The sequence below is a fragment of the Phyllobates terribilis genome, unplaced genomic scaffold, assembly GCF_046119375.1.
Source record: "Phyllobates terribilis strain yellow unplaced genomic scaffold, ASM4611937v1 Scaffold_2__4_contigs__length_985480577, whole genome shotgun sequence".
NCBI lineage: Eukaryota > Metazoa > Chordata > Amphibia > Anura > Dendrobatidae > Phyllobates > Phyllobates terribilis.
Genome location: NW_027362762.1, coordinates 76,217,454 through 76,237,249, shown reverse-complemented (window position 1 = coordinate 76,237,249; position 19,796 = coordinate 76,217,454). Strand labels below are relative to the sequence as shown.

At 47.2% G+C, this 19,796-nt stretch overlaps 1 protein-coding gene across 1 annotated transcript in view; it reads right to left on the bottom strand.

The window, feature by feature from the left end:
• PGR (progesterone receptor) overlaps nt 1-17,720 on the bottom strand; it is a 194,084-nt gene extending 176,364 nt beyond the window's left edge. The window contains exons 1-2 of the mRNA XM_073662139.1: nt 15,863-17,720; nt 3,103-3,251 (exon numbers count right to left, since the gene is read on the bottom strand). Of these exons, the coding sequence (XP_073518240.1) occupies nt 3,103-3,251; nt 15,863-16,884 (1,171 nt within the window). The 5' untranslated portion in view covers nt 16,885-17,720. The remainder of the gene's footprint in view (nt 1-3,102; nt 3,252-15,862) is intronic.
• Nucleotides 17,721-19,796: the final 2,076 nt, after the last annotated feature.

Here is a 19,796-nt window from a genome sequence, read left to right as displayed (position 1 = left end):
ACCACCCGAGCCGTGCTGCGTCCACCAGGTCCTGGACTCGGCCAACCCCCAGGTGATTCTGGAGCGTGGTCCTGAGCTCCCTTTCTGTCCTGTCCTCTTCTCTGGCCTTCCCCACCAGGGATCCACCTATGTCCGGCTCCCTCGGGCCTCTTGGTGGTAAACCCTTGTCTCTGGGTTCCCTGACCCTATTCGTGGTCTGCCTTCCGGGTGGATTTAGTGGGTGATCGTGGCAGATCCTGCCCACGACCTCCGGTTCCTGGCTAAGGTGTGCTGTAGCCTCTGCCAGCTTGGGATCCGGTACCCTGTTGCCAACTCTTTACTGACCCTGATCTAAGATGGTGCCCACCTTATATACTCCCTCTATGTGTGAGCTCAGGTGACCAGCACCCAATGAGCTCCTAACTTTACCCAGGCTGCTCCCCCTATCTGCCCCTACACTACTGGGATGTTCCACCCCCCTCCCACTCCAGCCAGGAACAGACACTGTCGTACCTGCACATTTCTCTAGTGGGAGTACCATCGGTCTGTTCCTCGGAAATGGGATGTGTGTAGTGCATGCAGCTAACTGAGCTCAGTTCCACACTCCATCCTTACCCGGGAGTGGAATATCACACCTCTGGCTTGAGGCGTAATACCCCTGTAGCAGCCGAATCCTCAGGGTGCTACACATGTACAAGTGTACCTAAAACTGTTGATGAAGACGAGTAGAGTAACTAGAGTCTGGTAGACCCCGGAGCAAAATTTTGACCTGGGCCCCCACCTACATGTTGGTCAGATATTACGTCCCTGATGAAGGCAAAGGGTGGTCATCCCAAATATTGATGTGATTTAGATTTCTCGTTTGTTCATTCACTTTGCATTTTGTTAACTGATATACATAAATTATATTCTTACTTTACATCATTTTTCTCAACTGCCTAAAACTTTTGCACGGCACTGTATGTAAATCCACAGGAGACATCTCGCAGAATGATGCACTAAGGTTCGTAAGGGCACCATCAGGCGGCCGTATAAGTTGGAACAAGATCAGTGCACGGACTGGCCAGTGGCTCTCCTGACCCTGAGCGTGACAGCTACATGCATTTCTATGCAGCTGTCACACTCGGGTTGGGAGAGCCGCCGGCCAGTCCGTGCACTGCGGTCTGATCTCCTTCCGATTTATACGGTCGTCTTACTGCCCCCTTACACAAATGAAGAATTACATTGCTGGAAACAGAAAATGAGGGTAACATCTTTCCCAGTCCCTTACAATCATTCAAGCCAGATGAGTCCTAAGAAAAGAATGAGCAACATATCTTCCCTTTGATTTGTTGATTTATAACATCACTTCCTTCTCATTTGCAGCCATTAGTGTCCAATGCTAGATCTCCCCTCTTACTACCCATGTATTTTGGGAGAGAAGGGTGATGGAGGTTTCTCCTGTTCTTGATTTATCCTCCCTTGTTCACCAATGTTCTAAACCTCATGAATAGGTCCCACCCCCGCTCAAGTTCCTCCACTCCAATGTAGTTCATTGGTATCTTCAGTTGGCCAGTGATCGCGAGAATAATAGTTGCTGAAACTGAGGAGACCATTATTGCGTTAAAGCCTGGGCTTATGGAAGATCTAATAATATTTTGGGAGACCAAGCTGACCATGCCACTACTTCATCTACAGAAGTAGTTATTTACTTTCCTGCACAAAAGACAAAGAAGGAAATAAAACTCCACAGCTTGAATCACATATAGTTGCAAAGAAACATCTTAAATTCATGAACCAAGGAAAATATATTTCTACACACACGTAAACGCAGCCTCAACTACCTATGTCCAAGACCATGACCAAAAGGACCGCAATCACAGTGAACTTTTCTTTTACTTAAACTTATTTTTCTACCATATCTGCTTCCAGAGGAATGTGCTTACCATTGCAATCATCCTTGAAAATCACAGAAAGTTTGCTTTCTGAAGAACTCAAGGTGCAGATTACAAGTAACATATTTAGCGAACTGTGTCATAACTAAATTAAGCTTAAAAAAAATGGCCAAGGACGTAAATTTTGGCAGATGACAAGGGATACGCACAGTCACTCTTCATTAAAGAAGTTGTCCAGTTTATAAAACCCATTTCTATATGGTTAAAACAAAGTAGAAGCAACTAAATATTGATTCTTATGAGGATTCAAGAATAGTTAAAGGGGCTGTCCATTACTGGCCCATAAAAATTAGATAATAAAAATGTGACTTATTTATATATTTTTGCTTAAACTGTTGAGACTGCTGTAATCAGCAGCAATAGAACCAGGTAAACGGGGTTTCCTTGCAACGCCACCACGGGGAAAATGTAACGGTTGGTGCCCGACATGCTTGATTAGCAAGCTTTATCCCTGATGCCTTTTGTAATTTGGATCCCACTATTTCGTGGTCATTGTAAAAAAGAGGGAAGATGAAAAAAAAATGGTTGAGCATCATAGATTAAAGGGGCTTCGAGGCTCAAGATGTTGATTAGTAAAGGTAAATCCAGCTTCCAGTGACATCCATTTAAAAATTCAAATTTTGTTTATTAGAAAAATTATTTTTAAAAAACTGCAACTACATAACAATTGTAAAAGCAGACGGGTTTCAGACACAATCGTCTTTAGTCATTGATCATCCTGCAAGCTGGATTTACCTTTCTTTCCTAATCTTTGCTACCAGTGTAGGCACCAATTGTTCCATGCCTCCGAATCCTCCAGTGGGTGAACTGACTCTCTTCATCTTCTATTAAGATATTGATGACCTACCCGAGGCTGGAGAAGGTCTGACAACCGGCATCCCCAATGGTCATCTATTTGCAGTTCTACTTTAACACCACCACATGGAGCATTCACGGTCTAGTGGCCATTCCTGGGTACTGCAGCTCAACTCCTATGGAAGTGGATTTGAAGTAAGCTGCAGGACCCAAGAAAAGCGACTACACAGTGAATGGTGCTGTGGTGTTCCACTTCATTTACTGTTTACATATGGCTGTCACCCGCTAATCGGTGGAAGTGTCAGATGTTGGACCTATCCTAAGGATAAGACGTCAATACTTTAAGCCAAGAAAACTCATTTCAAATCTAAAAATAATGTAATAGAATTCTTACCTTCTATGGCTCTCTTAAAGAACACCTTACAACTTCCACAGGTGAGGACCCCATAATGACATCCAGAGGCTTCATCTCCACAAATTAAACAGATCTTCTGTGGTAACGAGTCAAAGCCATATTGTGACATTTGATCAGGATCTTCGGACCTTTGGATATAAAAATAGGCATCACCCCTTTTACTCTGATGATTACACACATTTGACATTTTTTTCAAACAACTTCATCAGGTAATCACCTGGAATGGCTTCTAATGAACAGTTATACCTTATCAAGAATTAATTTGTGGATTTCATTTGTGGCCTCCAGAAAGTGTTTATGACCATGACGTGTGTTTTGCAGAGGCAGCATTGGTACACAGCTCCATACAGTGCTGTGCCCTAAGCCAGAATTTGGCACGGATCACTAAACGCACTAAAGACAAAGAAAGTCAAACACAACTTTAAGACTTGAAGGTCAGTCAATCTGGAAAATTGCTAGATACCTGAAGGTGTCCTCAAGTTCAAGTTCAGTCATGAAAACAATCAATCGTTATAATGAAAATGGCTCTCATGAGGATAGCCACAGGACAGGAAGTCCAAAAATTTCCTCTGCTGCAAAGGATAAGTTCATCAGAATTACCAGCCTCAGAAAATACAAATTGACAGCACCACAAATAACAGCCTTCGTAAATGATGCACAGACATCTGGTAGCAGACACATCTCAGCATCAACTGTCCAGAGGAGACCAAGAAGCAGCCTCTATGGCCAAATTGCTAAAAAAAATCCACTACTGAGGACTGCAAACAAGAAATGACTTGTTTGGGCCAAACAACATAAGGACTGACCATTAGATCAGTGGAAATTTGAACTGTAGTCTGATGAGTCAAAATTTGTGATTTTTGGTAGCGACTGTCATATGTTTGTAAGATGCAGAGAAGGTGAGCGGATGGTTTCTATATGTGTGATTCTCACTGGGAAGCATGGAGGGGGAGGTGTGATGGTGAGTGTGTGTGTGCGATGGCATTGCTGGTGACACTGTTGGGTATTTATTCTAAATGCAAGGCACACTTACCCAGCATGGCTACCAGAGGATTCTGCAACCACATGCCATCCCATCTGGTTTACTCTTAGGGGGACCATCATTTGTGTTGCAACAGGACAATGACCCAAAACATTTCCAGGTTAGGTAATGGCTATGTGACCAAGAATGAGAGGGATAGAGGCTGCTATAGAAGCTGCTTCAGAGGACATGGCCGCCACAATATTCCGACCTGAACCCAATTGAGAGTGTTCACTGAGTGAAGGGAAAGCAGCCAACAAGTGCTCAGCACCTCTTTGAACTCCTTCAAGACTGTTGGAAGCCATTCCAGGTCATGACCTGATGAAGATTTTGAGGAATATAAGGTTTAACACGAAAAAAACAATTTTTTTTGCAAAGTTCTGATTTTTCTTTTATTACTATACAAGCTTGGTTTCTCTATAATCGTACTGGCCAGCAGTATCATGTGGTCACATAATTTTTACCATACAATAAACACCGTAAATGACAAACCTGTTTACATGGAATAATTTGGTGCTTTGTATGTTTATAGGGGGCACCTCTTGGAGATGGTCATCTATGGCACTTTGATTGCTGGGACATGGAGTATTTATGGTGTTGTTAAAAGGCTCGGATGCCACACACAGCACAGTATGGCAGAGGTTTAATTCAAGATTTGGTTTCTCCACGCAGGGAGTGTAAATTTAAGTAACACAACAATAAAACAGTAAAATCGGGCAATAAACGATTGTGGTTTAACTATAACACGGAAAGGATGAACAATACGGCGCAGTCCCAGAACTTTAGCGATAACTACGTCCGTCTTCAGACACTCACTCCGGAGGTTGTCCGTCTTCTGGCGGCAGTGGGCGGTCTCAGGTCTCACCCACTGGGCCCCCAGTCCTTTGACCACACGACAGCGGTCACGACTCCTTTAAGAGCCATAGCAAGCTCCTCCAGCGTACAACAAACTGCGTTAGGATCACTAATCCCGGGTGCATCGTCACCCGTAGGTCACCGTCAGATGTCTGGAAAACTGTGGTGATGCGGGTAACTGAACGATCACTTTCTGTGGGCCCGGTACAGACCGCACGTTCTTTGTTTTTGCGGCAAGCTGTGCCACCCGTTCGTCCGTCACCACAGACAGGTCAGCACGTCTCTATTTCACTGAGGACAGGGCAGCACGTCTCTCTCTCGTTGTCGCCAGGTCCGACTGTTTCTCCCCAACTGCCGGTCTGCTCTCCACAACCAACTGTCTCTTTCGCGCGAGCCCAGACACCTGACTTCCTCTCTTCCGTCCCTCTCCTCTGTCCCCCAGCACTGCCCAGGAAGTCCCCCGTGCATTCTTAATCCTGTCCCCTGGCACACTGGGCAGGATCCTGGCAGTTCCGGCGCCGAAGCTCCGCACCTGGCCCTAGGCAAGTCTTCCTTCTTACACTCCCGCTCCCTTTGAGCTCGCCATTCCACAGGCGAGAGTTTTTTCACCAGGCGCTCACACTCTCTGAACTCTTGGATGATACGTTTCCAGATGAACTGATCCTGATTGTAGCGGATAGGCGGCACACCAGCTGTGGATCGTTCGGACCGGTGTAACGCAGTTGGAGAAAAGGGTACTTGAGAGTCGCTGGGTTCCCAACTTCGCCCGGCCCAGCCTGACAGAGCGTTGGGCCCTCCTCTCTCGTGTGGGAAGCTGTGGGCGATGTGAGACTGGGGATCGCAGCCACTATCATCTCTTCCTCCTCATCATCGTAGACGGGTGCACTGAGTGTGGGATCTCTCATCCTTGTGCTGAGTTCTTCCTTCTTTTCCTCATCGCTAGACAAACAGGGCCGTAACATGCTTCGATGAGCGATTCTAGTTGGAGCCGCTTCTTCCCCCTCAGGTTGAACCTCATACACCGGTCCTTCAGGACTAACTTTCCGTTTCACTCGATACGGGGTCGACTTCCACCGTCTACTCAGCTTGCCCCAGGGTCTCTTGTCCCGTACCAACACCCCTTCTCCCGACTTAAGGGCTGTCCCCCAAAGAGGTGGCGTTTCATGGTGCCTATGTTCCTTAAACTTCTGCTGCACCAACCTCCGAAGAGTCTGCAACCGGTGCCGATGCTCCAGGACCCAGGTAGATGGACCCGTCTGGGGCCAGTCCTCCACGGGATCTAGTTCGAGCTTGGTGATCTCCCTACCCTTTTGTCCGAACAGCAGGGTGTAGGGGGTGAACCCTGTGGCACTATGTACCCGGTTATTATAGACCCACACCTGCTCGGCCACAAACTCTGGCCAGCGTACCTTCCGATCTTCTTCCAAGGTTCGAAGCATCTGGATCAAAGTTCTGTTGAAGCGTTCACAAGACCCATTCCCTTGCGGATGGTAAGGGGTGGTCCTAGACTTCTCGATCTTGTATAGCCGGTGCAGCTCCTCCATCACCTGTCCTTGGAAACAGGCTCCTTGATCGGAGTGAATTCTCTTCGGACAGCCATAGACCCTGATGAAGTCCCGACAGATAACCTGGGCAGCAGATTCAGCTGTCTGATCCCTGGTAGGAGTTACCACCGCGAATTTCGTAAAGTGGTCAGTCATGACCAGGCAATGTCCATACCCGAGATGCGCCGGCCCAATGGTCAGGTAGTCGATCATCAACACCTCTAAGGGAGCAGCCATCACAATGGTCTGGACGGGAGCCCGCTGCTCTGGGGTTTTCACCAACTCACAACTCCGGCACTTCTGGCAGACGTTCTCCACTGCAACTCTTAGCTGGGGGTGGTACACCAGTCTCTGCAGCCACTGGAAGGTCTTTTCGGGTCCAAAGTGTGCTCCCCGCTCATGTGCTTCCTTGGCCAGTGTCCCGATCACACTCTCTGGAACCACTACTTGCCAAGTGGGGCCGAACTCCCGTACCAACTAGACCCGTCTATACAACAAGCCGTCCTGCAGGCTCAGTCTCTCCCACTGCCGCAGTATCTTCAGCCCCTCTGGCGTCAGGGTCCCCCTTTCTTCGCGGTTAGGGACTTGTTTCAAAGCCACCCACTGTCGCAACCGCGCAATCTCTCCATCCATTTGCAGTATCCGTACCCACTCGTCCCTGGGCCGCCCCAACATGTGTCCTTCTTTCACTTCCCCGATCTGTCCCTGCGTAGCGGACAACGGGCTGCCAACCCTCCGGAAGCTGGGCACCTCTTCGGCCTCCAGTTCTTCGTCTCGGTCATGGTCGGGGTGCTCATGGGTCACCCTGGAGAGGGCATCAGCATGCGTGTTTTCAGCCCTAGGCCGGTAGGTGATCTTATACCGGTACCGAGCCATGTGAGCCACCCATCGTTGTTCCAGGGCTCCCAACTTCACGTTCTCCAGATGAGCCAACGGGTTGTTGTCTGTCTTCACCAACACTTCAGACCCCGACAAGTACTCCGCAAACTTTTCTGTCATTGCCCACACTAGGGCCAACAATTCCAGTTTAAAGGAGCTGTAATTGTCTGGGTTCTTCTCCGAGTCTCGGAGGGAGTGACTCGCATATGCTATCACCCGCTCTCTCCCCTCCTGCTCCTGCGAAAGCACGGCCCCTAGACCAAGGAGACTTCCATCGGTATGAAGAACGAAGGGCTGAGAAAAGTCAGCGTAGGCCAGTATGGGAGCTTCCGTCAGGGCCATCTTCAAGGCCCTGAAGGCCTCCTCCTGTTCTCTTCCTCATTTCACTGTTTGATTTTTCGAGCCCGCAGGTATCCCTTGAAGGAGCTCCAGTAGCGGATTAGCAATGCGCGTGAAATTTTTCACAAATCTGCGGTAATACCCTGCGAGTCCTAGGAAGGCCCGCACGTCCTTTACAGTCTTCGGGGTGAGCCACTCTTGCACGGCGGCCACTTTCTCCCGAGTGGGCCTGACTCCTTCACCGGACACTGTGTGCCCGAGGTACTCAACCTGCTTGCGGAATATATGACATTTTTGTGGCTTCACCTTCAGGCCGTGATTTCGAAGGCGACTCAAGACTTGCTCCAATCGTCGTAGATGTTCCTGGAAGGTAGACGCATAGACGAAGATGTCATCAAGGTAGATCAGTGTGGCCTCAAAGTTCAGATCGCCTAAACATCTCTCCATCAAGCGTTGAAAGGTCCCGGGAGCGTTGGTTAGGCCAAAAGGCATCCGATTAAACTCGAAGAGTCCCATGGGCAACACGAATGCTGTCTTGGCGCAGTCGTGTTCGCTGGCCAGATCCAGGGAGGAGAATTATTTCGCCTTGCCTGGGGGCGGATAGAGACTCCTCGATCCTGGGTAAAGGGTACGAGTCTCTTACGGTGCAAGCATTTAGCCGCCTGTAGTCCACACAGAATCGTAGGGTTCCATCCTTCTTCCTGACCAGGACGATTGGAGCCGCCCACGGGCTCTGGCTTTCCCAGATCACCCCGTTCTGTATCATATGGGCCAGCATTTCCTTCACCTCCTGGTACATTTGCGGGGGTATCTGTCTATACTGTTCCCGTACTGGAGCAGCATTTCCCGTAGGGATCTCATGGGTGATGGCCTCGGTACATCCAAAGTCGTCCTCATGTCGGGCAAAGACGTCCTGGTACCGTCCCAGCATCTCTTCGACCAGGTACACCTGTTCCGTCGTGAGCCCTGTCAAATCAGCACGCATCTGTTCTAGGATCCTTCGACCATCCTTAGTCTGAGGTCGAGGAGACCCCGATCGTACGGTGATCGCCAGGGTCCAGGGATCCCCTCTTATGGCTGACAATTGTATCGCATCTGGCGGTTCCAGTTGTTCTGGCATCCCCAGGATCTGGGCCATTTCGGTCCTGGCAGGAAGAATGAGCTCACTCGGATTCAGGTTCACGCATCGTACCACCACGTTTCCCTTATGGACGGTAGCCAAGGTCCGCGCTACCAATAGACCCGGTGGCACCTTGTCCACGGTGGTTGACTCGATCTGAATCACTACCCCTTCTAGTGGGGTGCAGGCTCGGATGGGCAAAGTGAGGACTGTCTGTCCTGGTGGTAAGGTGAGGGTGTTGGTGTCGGGCATTATCACCTTTCCCAGAACTTTTCCCCCACACGAGGTCTCTTGCGCCTGAGTAAACCCTGATCAACTGCTGGAGGGCCTTCCTTTGAGGGGCTCTAGAGTTCCACTGCCCTAGCATGAGCTCTCGTGGTTCCCTAATCAGGATCTGCCCGATTTCCTTCAGCACGTTCATACCGAGGGTCACTGGTGGTCCTGGGCCGGCATCTCCGCCTGTCAGGATGACTCCTTTTCTTCCCACATCTTGTCTGCACGCCCGGATGCGTAACCACACTACTCCTGTGATCGGAATGGACAGTTGGTTAGCTGCTGTGAGCTTTATCAAGGGACTCCTTTCATTTTGTGCCATCTCTGGGTACCGCTGACGGAAATAAGTTTCTCCCATGGTGGTCACTTGAGATCCCGTGTCGATCAAGCAGTGAACCGCCTGTCCGCCAAGCTCGGTCCACAATGGATATTAAGTCTTCGGGACTCACTGCCTTCCTCCGCTCCGGGTTGCGTCCCTCACACCCGGAGCCCATCAGTTTAACGGCTGCCGGGACAGAGGCCTTCCTCGACTGGCACAGCTCCTGGCGTAATGCCCCATGCCCCCACAATTCCAACACGTTGGTCCCCTGTCTGCAGGGGGTCGTCGGGCCACCCGATTGGGCTCTGTTCCAACCAGGGGTCTGGGCTTGTCCTTTACTTCGCCCGGGGGTCTCGGGTCAACTGTTCCGGCTCTCACTGATTGAGCCACTCGAATATTGTACCACTCTTCTCGCATTTCTTGGATCTCCCGCTGCATCTCTCGGGCCCATTCTGGTTCGGCCGTGGGCGACGGGGGCACTGCATTGCCCCGGACCATCCCTGCCAGGGTCACTACCCCCATCTCCTGTTCCCTCACGTGGGCCTCTGCCCCTGCCTCCAGAAATGTCATACGCGGGTTGGTGTGCAAGCGCTCTCGCAAGGCCTGTCTCAGCTGCGCATCTCTGAGGCCGGCTACGAACTGGTCCCTAAGTACTAGGTCCGGGGGCCCCACTCCCACGTCTTCTAGGTTCGTTTTCCTAGTGATGTAAGTGTACACACTCTGTAGGGCGTTGACATATTGGGTCACAGTCTCCCCCTCCCTTTGCACCTGTTGGAACAGTCGCATCCTTAACTCTGCCACATTAGTAGGGTCCCCATTCATTTCTTCTAGGATCCGTACCACTTTTTCCACCGTATTTCGGTCAGTGGGGGAACAAAACATTACTGACTATCGAGCTTCTCCTTCTAAAGCCAGCAAAGCTATCTCTGCTGGTATATCAGGGGTCATTGGGTGCATCCGTAACATGCTCTTAACCCGTTCTACCCAATCCCACAGCATCATGTTGTCTCCGGTAAACTTTGGGAGATTATTCAACATGGCGCCCAGGGGTAGGCTAGCTGTAGGGGCTCTCGCGCTGGCCTGGTCTGCCATGCCTGCAACTGAGTCTGGGGACGACATCCTGCCGACTACGCCAAATGTTAAAAGGCTCGGATGCCGCACACAGCACGCAGAGAGTATGGCAGAGGTTTAATTCAAGATTTGGTTTCTCCACGCATGGAGGTAAATTTAAGTAACACAACAATAAAACGGTAAAATCGGACAATAAACGATTGTGGTTTAACTATAAAAGGAAAGGATGAACAATACAGCGCAGTCCCAGAACTTCAGGCTGAATAAGAGAAGGTAGATTACTGGAGGCTTGCACTTATATGTCCTTTAGCAATAACTACGTCCGTCTTCAGACACTCACTCCGGAGGGTGTCTGTCTTCTGGCGGCAGTGGGCGGTCTCGGGTCTCACACACTGGGCCCCCAGTCCTTTGACCACACGACCGCAGTCACGACTCCTTTAAGAGCTGTAGCAAGCTCCTCCGGCGTACAACAAACTGCGTTAGGATCACTAATCCCGGGTGCGTCCTCACCCGTAGGTCACCGTCAGATGTCTGGAAAACTGTGGTGATGCGGGTAACTGAACGATCACTTTCTGTAGGCCCGGTACAGACCGCACGTCCTTTGTTTTTGCCGCAAGCTGTGCCACCCGTTCGTCCGACACCGCAGACAGGTCAGCACGTCTCTATTTCACCGAGGACAGGGCAGTACGTCTCTCTCTCGTTGTCGGCAGGTCCGACTGTTTCTCCCCAACTGCGGGTCTGCTCTCCACAACCAACTGTCTCTTTCGCGCGAACCCAGACACCTGACTTCCTCTCTTCCGTCCCTCTCCTCTGTCCCCCAGCACTGTCCAGGAAGTCCCCCGTGCACTCTTAATCCCGTCCCCTGGCACACTGGGCAGGACCCTGGCAGTTTTGGCGCCGAAGCTCCACACCTGGCCCTAGGCAAGTCTTCCTTCTTACAGTGTCACCAATATTCTAAACTGTGCGCCCTGCATATGAAAGAGTTAGAACTATCTAATAAGATCATATTACTTTTAGTATTATAAGGAGTTTGATATAGATACAATATGTAAGCGCTAAAAAGTGATCGAGGAAGATCATTGTGTAATAGGAGAATTTCACCACGTGCCGTTATCCTGGGTCCCTGTGTTCTGCACAGTGAAAGTTATCACAGGCGAGGAGTCAAGAACAATACTAAGAATCACATTAGATCAAGTGGCAGAGTGACCTGGTCTTCATTTCGTTCAGAATAAAAGTAAAATATAGAAGAAGCTCAGCAACAGATAAACCACACGGCAAACACCGGAGTCGGAATCTATTCACAGTATCAACCAATCTAAAATTTAAAAAACTGTAGGCAGCACTCCCAGCAAGGTACAATGCAAAAAAAATGGTGGCTTAATGACCCACAAAGACAATGGCAATGTTTTGGCTCAGAAGCATTAGTGGCGTAACTTTTGAAGAATTTATTGGGTGGGCTTCACCACGCCCCCTCCATCCTATGCTCTGCCTATTCTTACCAGGACTGGCTTGAAAACGCCAAAAGTCTCAACATTTTCGTGCAACTTCAAGTTGCAATTTTTCAAACTGTTTTCACACCAGAAAACACTTTAATGAAAGATTTGGTGAAAACATTTTAATGAATAGAGGCCCAAGTATAAAAACATACATGGAATATCTAATAAAGTGCATAATACATTAGTCACCATGTATTGATCAGAGGTGTAACATAATGATTATTACGTGGCTCACCAATCAAAGAGAACAGACATGGCCCAGCATGTTCAGTATGAATTAACCGCCCGTATCGGCGTCATATCCATGTCTAACTGATGTAAGAAACGGATACACATGGCACAGGGATGAAAATTAGAAATAAACCGACTGAGTTTTCTGGATGAAACTCGAAAGATTTTTTTACACATTTGTCTGCAGCTGCCCTATGTTCCACTAAAATACATAGTATAGGGAATTCCTTCATGTAAATAGGAAAGTCCTGTCCAAAAACAGAAATTACACTGAAAATAATTTAGCAAGGTATAAATTTATAGATGAACATTAAATATTGTGGTAGATCGCTCACTCAGTTGCACATAGAGGTAGACACAGGAACACTGTGTCTTTAAAACTTCTGGTTTATTAAAAATGCAGCATAAACCAACACTGAGTCCAATAAAGAAAACATGGCAAAACAGGGAAACAAAGCAAAATGGTAACACAAAAGCACAGTCTTTGTGGTAGCAGGGATCCGCCTGCTGAGAGTTCAGCAACTCCACATGGTTCAGATAAAACAAACACAAGCTCATCACTGGAGCTTACTTCTCCAGACACTGACCACCCAATGTCTCAGCAGGCTGAGTATTTAAACCCCCCCAGACCACACCCTGGGTTGGAGATATGGAGAACAACCTCCCGCCCACTCTATGGTTGTGCTCATAAAAACATGCCCTTTACCAATGGTGACTTAACCCCTCCTTGCACATAACATGCTGGAGGAAACTGAACGGTTTTAATTCACTGAGGCATATAGCCTCAGGGAAACATATCTCCCCTCCAGCACTTTACCAGTGACTATGTCACAGTATGTAGTAAACAAATGGAGAAGAGGTGAGATTCTAGCTGTATGGGTTAAAGGGGCAAAGCCCAAAAAAGACAATGCTAAGCAGGTTGTGCGGGGAAAATTATAGAAATAAACAATGTAGGGACATGGAAGGCTACAAAAATGATAAGTCACATCCTCTGTCAAAAGTGGAGAGTATATAGGCAACCACCTATGGCCCCAAGATGAAAAGAATGGATACATAAAGCAAACCAATAGTATTAATAGGAAAAACTGCTGCATGCACATAAAATGATAGTACTAAATAGTAATAAATGTAATAATAACGCTATAAAGTAACAAAACAAAGTAAGGCAACAAAGGGCCAGTTATATGAAAGTGGACACTGTGTGCACTAACAATATTAATTACCATGTTCAAACATTAACATAAGAGATGTCCTATTACCTAGTGTTATGGAAATGGAAATATTAAATGACATCAAAGTACATAAAAATAAACATTTAAGCCATACAATATAATATAAAACAAAAATCAAAATTCTAGACTTTCCTTTTTTTTTGGCCACTGCACCTCCCTAAACAAAATGCAAAACAAAGCAATCAATAAGTGGCATGTACCTCCGAAATGTTGCTTATACAAACTAGTGCCCTTACACAGCTCTATCAACAAAAAATGAAAAATAAATTCTGGGACACAAACCAATACTTTGTAAAGATTAAAAAAAATAATAATAAAAACAGTTAAAAAAAAAAAAAAAAGAAAAAATATAAGTTTGCTATCACGATAATGGAACTGAGCTGGAGATTCACATTGTTAGTTTATTTTTACTGTACATTATTTAATGACGTAAAAATTAAGCTGAAAAAGCTATGGCAGAATTGTGCATTTCTAGCCCAATTTTTCCCCACTTATAATTCTTCTTTTGTTTTTCAGTAAATGATACGGTTAAAGTGAAGGTGCCATTGAAAATACAACTAGTCCTGCATATATGTCTATGGGGACGGAAAAATAACACAAAAGTTTTAACTCTTGGAAGAAGGGGTGAGGAAAAAAACTAATGAACATAAGGAAGGAGTTAAAATGCGATGGCTTTTGGAATGTGACAATTGAGCAAACAATAAAATCTACTTGGTCCTTAAAGGGAATCTGTCAGGAGAATCAACCCTATTAAGCCGTCTATATAGGCATGTAGGTCATAGGAGGCTGAATAAAATGATACCTTGATATCTGCGATCCGATGTCTTATTCCAGAGAAATCCATGTTTTTCTTAATATGTATATGAGCTGTTAAGATCTATGGGCCGGACATAGATCTCCCTGACAATCTGCCTCCAGGACTTATTTTAAAGATTTGCTAAATCTTACATTACTGGGGGTCTGACACTCACTGAGCGCTGCCACTCTATGGCAGCAGTGATGACGACTTGACTTTTAATTTTTTCTGGACAGCTTACCTAAAAATCATGGACAGACAATATTATTTTATATTGACATTGGAAAACCATAATAAATCATTCTGATTATAAGTGATCATGGCTACAGCCCATAATTTTGATATGAAGACATTTGCTGCATTCACTATAAACTGTAAACTGATGATAATTGGAGTCAAAATAATCTGTTTAAAGGGGATAAATTTGGGAAAAACAAAAATGTGCATTAGCACTAATAGTCGGGAAATTGCTACCTACCTATCTGTTGTGCCCTGCGCCGTTCATCCTCTGCCGGGGATTCAGCTGCCTATGATGACGTCACGTCGACAGAGCAGCAGCTTTTTTTCCGCCTAGCTCTGTCGACGGAGCGTGGCTTCCGACGTCATTCTGATTGACAGTCGGCTCCCCCAGTTGGGCAACGGGAATCTGGTGGTCAATCAGAACGACTTTGAAGTCCTACGCCGTCAACGGCACGGAGCGGAGTGGAAAAGAAGCTGCCGCAATGTTGACATGACGTCAGCAGAGGCTGCTGAATCGGCGTCAGGAGCGGTCTGTAAGTAGCAACTACCTGCCTGTTAGTGCTTGGGCACATTTTTTGTTTTTCACGAAGTCCTGGATATCCCCTTTAAGTTTCTTCAGCTTAAAAAAAAATCACAAAAAACCCTTCAATTTCTTTTATGGATTGGGCAAAAAAGTGACCAATTTTTACGGACTGTCCTGCAATTTCTGGACGGTTGGCAACCCTGGTCTATGGGAGTTATGGCTGTCCTATTGGGAATGTGCCAATGTCTCCTTTATTACCTTTCCTTTTGGCATGAGATGACCACCATCTTTGAGATAAGACATGATTTTGAGATTCTCAAGAGATGTTTATGCTATGTGTGTGTTACAACTAAGTCACTGTTTAGAGTGATTGGTTGCAGCGGTGATGTGTGCTATAGTCGTGATGTCACCGCTGTAGCCAGTAAACAGCGCTGCTCTGGGAGAGGGTGAGTGACATCTGATTTTAATATTTTAACCAAGCGCTGGTCATCAGAGCCCAGAATGGATGGGATAAGCCTTTAATTTACATAGATGCCATTGAATCAGAAAAAAAGAGCCTGGCTACCCCTGTAAAAGAGATCTCACCATTCTAATATTTTCTCCTTAGCGAAAGCATTAAAAAAAAAAAACTATAGAAAAATAAAATAAATTATTTAAAAAAGTGATTTTTTTAATTTTTCAAATGTATTATGTGAATTGAAATGACAAATATATTATAATACATGATGTTATTTCTAATAATCTAGGTCAATATTTTCGAACACAATGAACAATATTAAAAATCACAAGTTATTAGTTACCTGATGTACTGGACATATGGTAGATCAATCTGGGGTAGGAAGGTCTCTCTCATCCCTCCTGCCTGGTAGCCATGCCCATGCTGTTGTTGTCCATTAAGACTTGAAAGATGGTAGATGCCTTGAGTTGGGTTAGAAGAAGAAGGTACAACATGGATTTTGTTTTCAGCTGGTTTACCTCTGTTGGGTCTAAAGGGTTGATACACTGTTGCAGACTCAGCTTTGCAAAGGATAAAGTCCAAAGACTGGTTAGTTTCAGGGGTGGCAGGAACAGAGGAGCATAATTTATAATCCTGGAGCAGAGGACTTTCTTCTTTAGGATGAAATAATAAGCCCTCGGGTCCTTCCTGCTTGACCTGGGCATCCTCAGGGTGTGAACTGGAGCTCTGTGATGTGTATGGAGACAACTGCTGGGATGGGATTGGGGGTGAAGACCCTTGGTCATGACCTTCGGCTTTCACCAACTCAGTTTCCTGAGTACATAGGTATAATACATTCATATCCAAGTTTGGCATAGTTATGAGATTTACTTCAGGTGCCAGGGTTGGATGTCTACTGGGCACAACTCCTAAGACACCACTTTTCACAGATGTCCCGTTTCCAGTAAAGTCCTCCAGGCTGGCTTTCTCTTGAGTCATTTTCTTTCCAGATGCTTTGGCTTCTGTCCAAACTTTGATATCGACCATGCCAATTTTGGATTCAGCTAGAGTCTTAACATCTGCTATGTCATGTACCTCAGGAATACTACAGCCAGACCACAGGTGGTGGTGGTGGTGGTGGCTTGATGTAGAAGAGTCCAGGATGCACTCCAGGACATTATCCAGCTCATTGTTATCAGGAGATGGTCCTCCTCTCTTCTCATAGGAGTCTTCTGGTTTCTCATATAGAAGACTATCCAATGACAGGTCTTCGGTGACTTCCTGCAAAAAGTCCATCTGGCTTCTGGACCCTCTAGCTAAGTATCTGATGTCCTCCTTCCCTGGACCCTGAGATATCCCAGGACTCTGCTTATTTGTATCCTCCATGTTTGCAACTAATCTATCATAAAGTCAGAGAATTCCACTTTTCAGGTAGTTCCTACTGGCAGAACACCAGGAGCCAGTCCTCCAATGCCCCTCTCTCTGGGTATATACTTGCCTCCTTACTCTATAGCTCTCCAGATAAAAGTTGTATTGCCTGTTGCTTGCGCAGGACTTTCTCCTCCTGTGTCTGCTGCTTATAGCTGCTCTTCTTTCCTTCCTGTGCCTGATATGTAGATGGTTCTGCAGAGATTTCTTGAAATGCTCTGTCTGCACCCTAGAGCTGTAGACTTTTACAGCTGGCACTGATTTCTTCTGACTGTGCAGAATACTGGCTCTAAGTTTGCGCTTCTCCAAAACTGCCTTGTTTTGTGTGCAGTAAATTAGGATTGCAAGGAAGGCACCGATCTCTTCTCACAGGGCAGGAGACTGGCACCAAGTTTCCACTGTGCAGCAGAACTCCAGGGTTCGCTCCAGATTGGAGGAGAGGTCACTGTTTGGATGTCTGTCTCTGCAGTGTGTCTCTTCCAAAGTCTCTGCGCCCTCTGCGCACTGCTTGGATCTTGGATTTGCTTTTCATGATTTTTTTTTTTTTTGTAATTTTGGTCAGGGTTTAATGATTTGAGCAGCACTGGCAGTGGTCCTTCTTCATAACTCCATTGACCTCCTGATATTACCCTTCTCTCTCCTGGCTACAGGTGGCACAGGGGGTTTCTTACTCCTCCTGGCGATGACACTGAGTAAGTAATTTCATCGCATCATCACTGTTCCATTCATATGTATTAAAGGGACACTACACCTATTTTGTCTGAATGCAATCTAAGATTTTCTTTTATCAATCATTTCATGTTGAAAGGAGTAGACAAAGAGGGCAGCTGTCTAGGGCGCTATTGAGATGGGGACTTATGGTCTTTAAATGTTTTTGTGCAACTAATTGGAGCACAGGGAAGAAGGACAATGTTGTACATCACTACAAGTATTGGTGGAGAAGGGGGAAGTCATAGGGCAATGCTACACATCACTACTTGTTATTAGTAGAGAAGGGAGAAGACATGGGGCAGTGCTGTACATCACTACTTGAATTGATGGAGAAGAGGGAAGACATGGGGTAATTAAATGAGTGACTGTATATCTGACAACTATTATAGTTCTTAGTTTTTAAGGTTAAAGGTAGACATAAGTCAATCGAGTTCAAACTACATTATGCTTTATTGAAAGGGTAGAGGGTCTTGTGGTTAATGCTGAAACCCCTGCTTTGGGCAACAAGTTCACCCCCAGATGGGTGGCTATAGTGGGATTAGAAATAAATGGATGACTATGTCATATACAGACAGATGGAGTTAGTCAAGGCAAGAGTGATTGGAGTGATTTGGGGGTCTCTAGTGTTGGTCCTGCCTATGACAATTATATGCAACTAGCTATTGAGCCCATTCTACGCCCGGGTGGCGAGCATTTTTATTGGTATATGGTCTCCAATGCTGGTATGTGCTGCCCCCATCCTGGTATTTGTGCTGCCCCCATCCTGGTATTTGTGCTGCCCCCATCTTGTTCCCCCATCCTGTTATGTGCTGCTCTCATCCCTATCCTGGTATGCATGACACCCCTCACCCCCAATCCTGGTACGCATGGCACCCCTCACCCTCAATCCTGGTATGCATGGCACCCCTCACCCCCCAATCCTGGTATGCATGGCACCTCTCACCACTAATCCTGGTATGCATGGCACCCCTCATCCCTATTCTGGTATACATGGTACCCCTCATCCCTATCCTGGTATGCATGGCCCCTCATCCGAATCCTGGTATGCATGGCCCCCCCAGATCCCTATCCTGTTATGCATGGTACCCCTCATCCCCCAATCCTGGTATTCATGGTACCCCTCATCCCCCAATCCTGGTATGCACGGTACCCCTCACCCCTCAATCCTGGTATGCATGGCACTCCTCATCCCCCAATCCTGGTATGCATGGTACCCCTCATCCACCAATCCTGGTATGCATGGTACACCTCATCCCCCAATCCTGGTATGTATTGTACCCCTCATCCCCCAATCCTGGTATGCGTGGCCCCTCATCCCTCAATCCTGGTATGTATTGTCCTCTCACCCCCAATCCTGGTATGCATGTTCCCCTCATCCCCCAATCCTGGCATGTGTGGCCCCCTCATCCCTTAATCCTGGTATGTATGGCACCCCCCATCCCCTATCCTGGTATTCATGGCACTCCTCATCCCCCAATCCTGGTATGCATGGTACCCCTCATCCCCCAATCTTGGTATGCATGGTACCCCTCATCCCTCAATCCTGGTATGCATGGTACCCCTCATCCCCCAATCCTGGTATGTATGGTACCCCTCATCCCCCAATCCTGGTATGCGTGGCCCCCTCATCCCCCAATCCTGGTATGCATGGTACCCCTCATCCCCCAATCCTGGTATGTATGGTACCCCTCATCCCCCAATCCTGGTATGTGTGGCCCCCTCATCCCTCAATCCTGGTATGCATGGTCCCCTCACTCCAAATCCTGGTATGCATGGTCCCCTCATCCCCCAATCCTGGTATGCATGGTCCCCTCATCCCCCCAATCCTGGTATGTGTGGCCCCCTCATCCCTCAATCCTGGTATGTATGGTACCCCTCATCCCCCAATCCTGGTATGTGTGGCCCCCTCATTCCCCAATCCTGGTATGTGTGGCCCCCTCATCACCCAATCCTGGTATATGTGGCCCCCTCATCCCCCAATCCTGGTATGTGTGGCCCCCTCATTCCCCAATCCTGGTATGTGTGGCCCCCTCATCACCCAATCCTGGTATATGTGGCCCCCTCATCCCCCAATCCTGGTATGTGTGGCCCCCTCACCCCCCAATCCTGGTATGCATGGTACCCCTCATCCCCCAATCCTGGTATGCATGGTCCCCTCA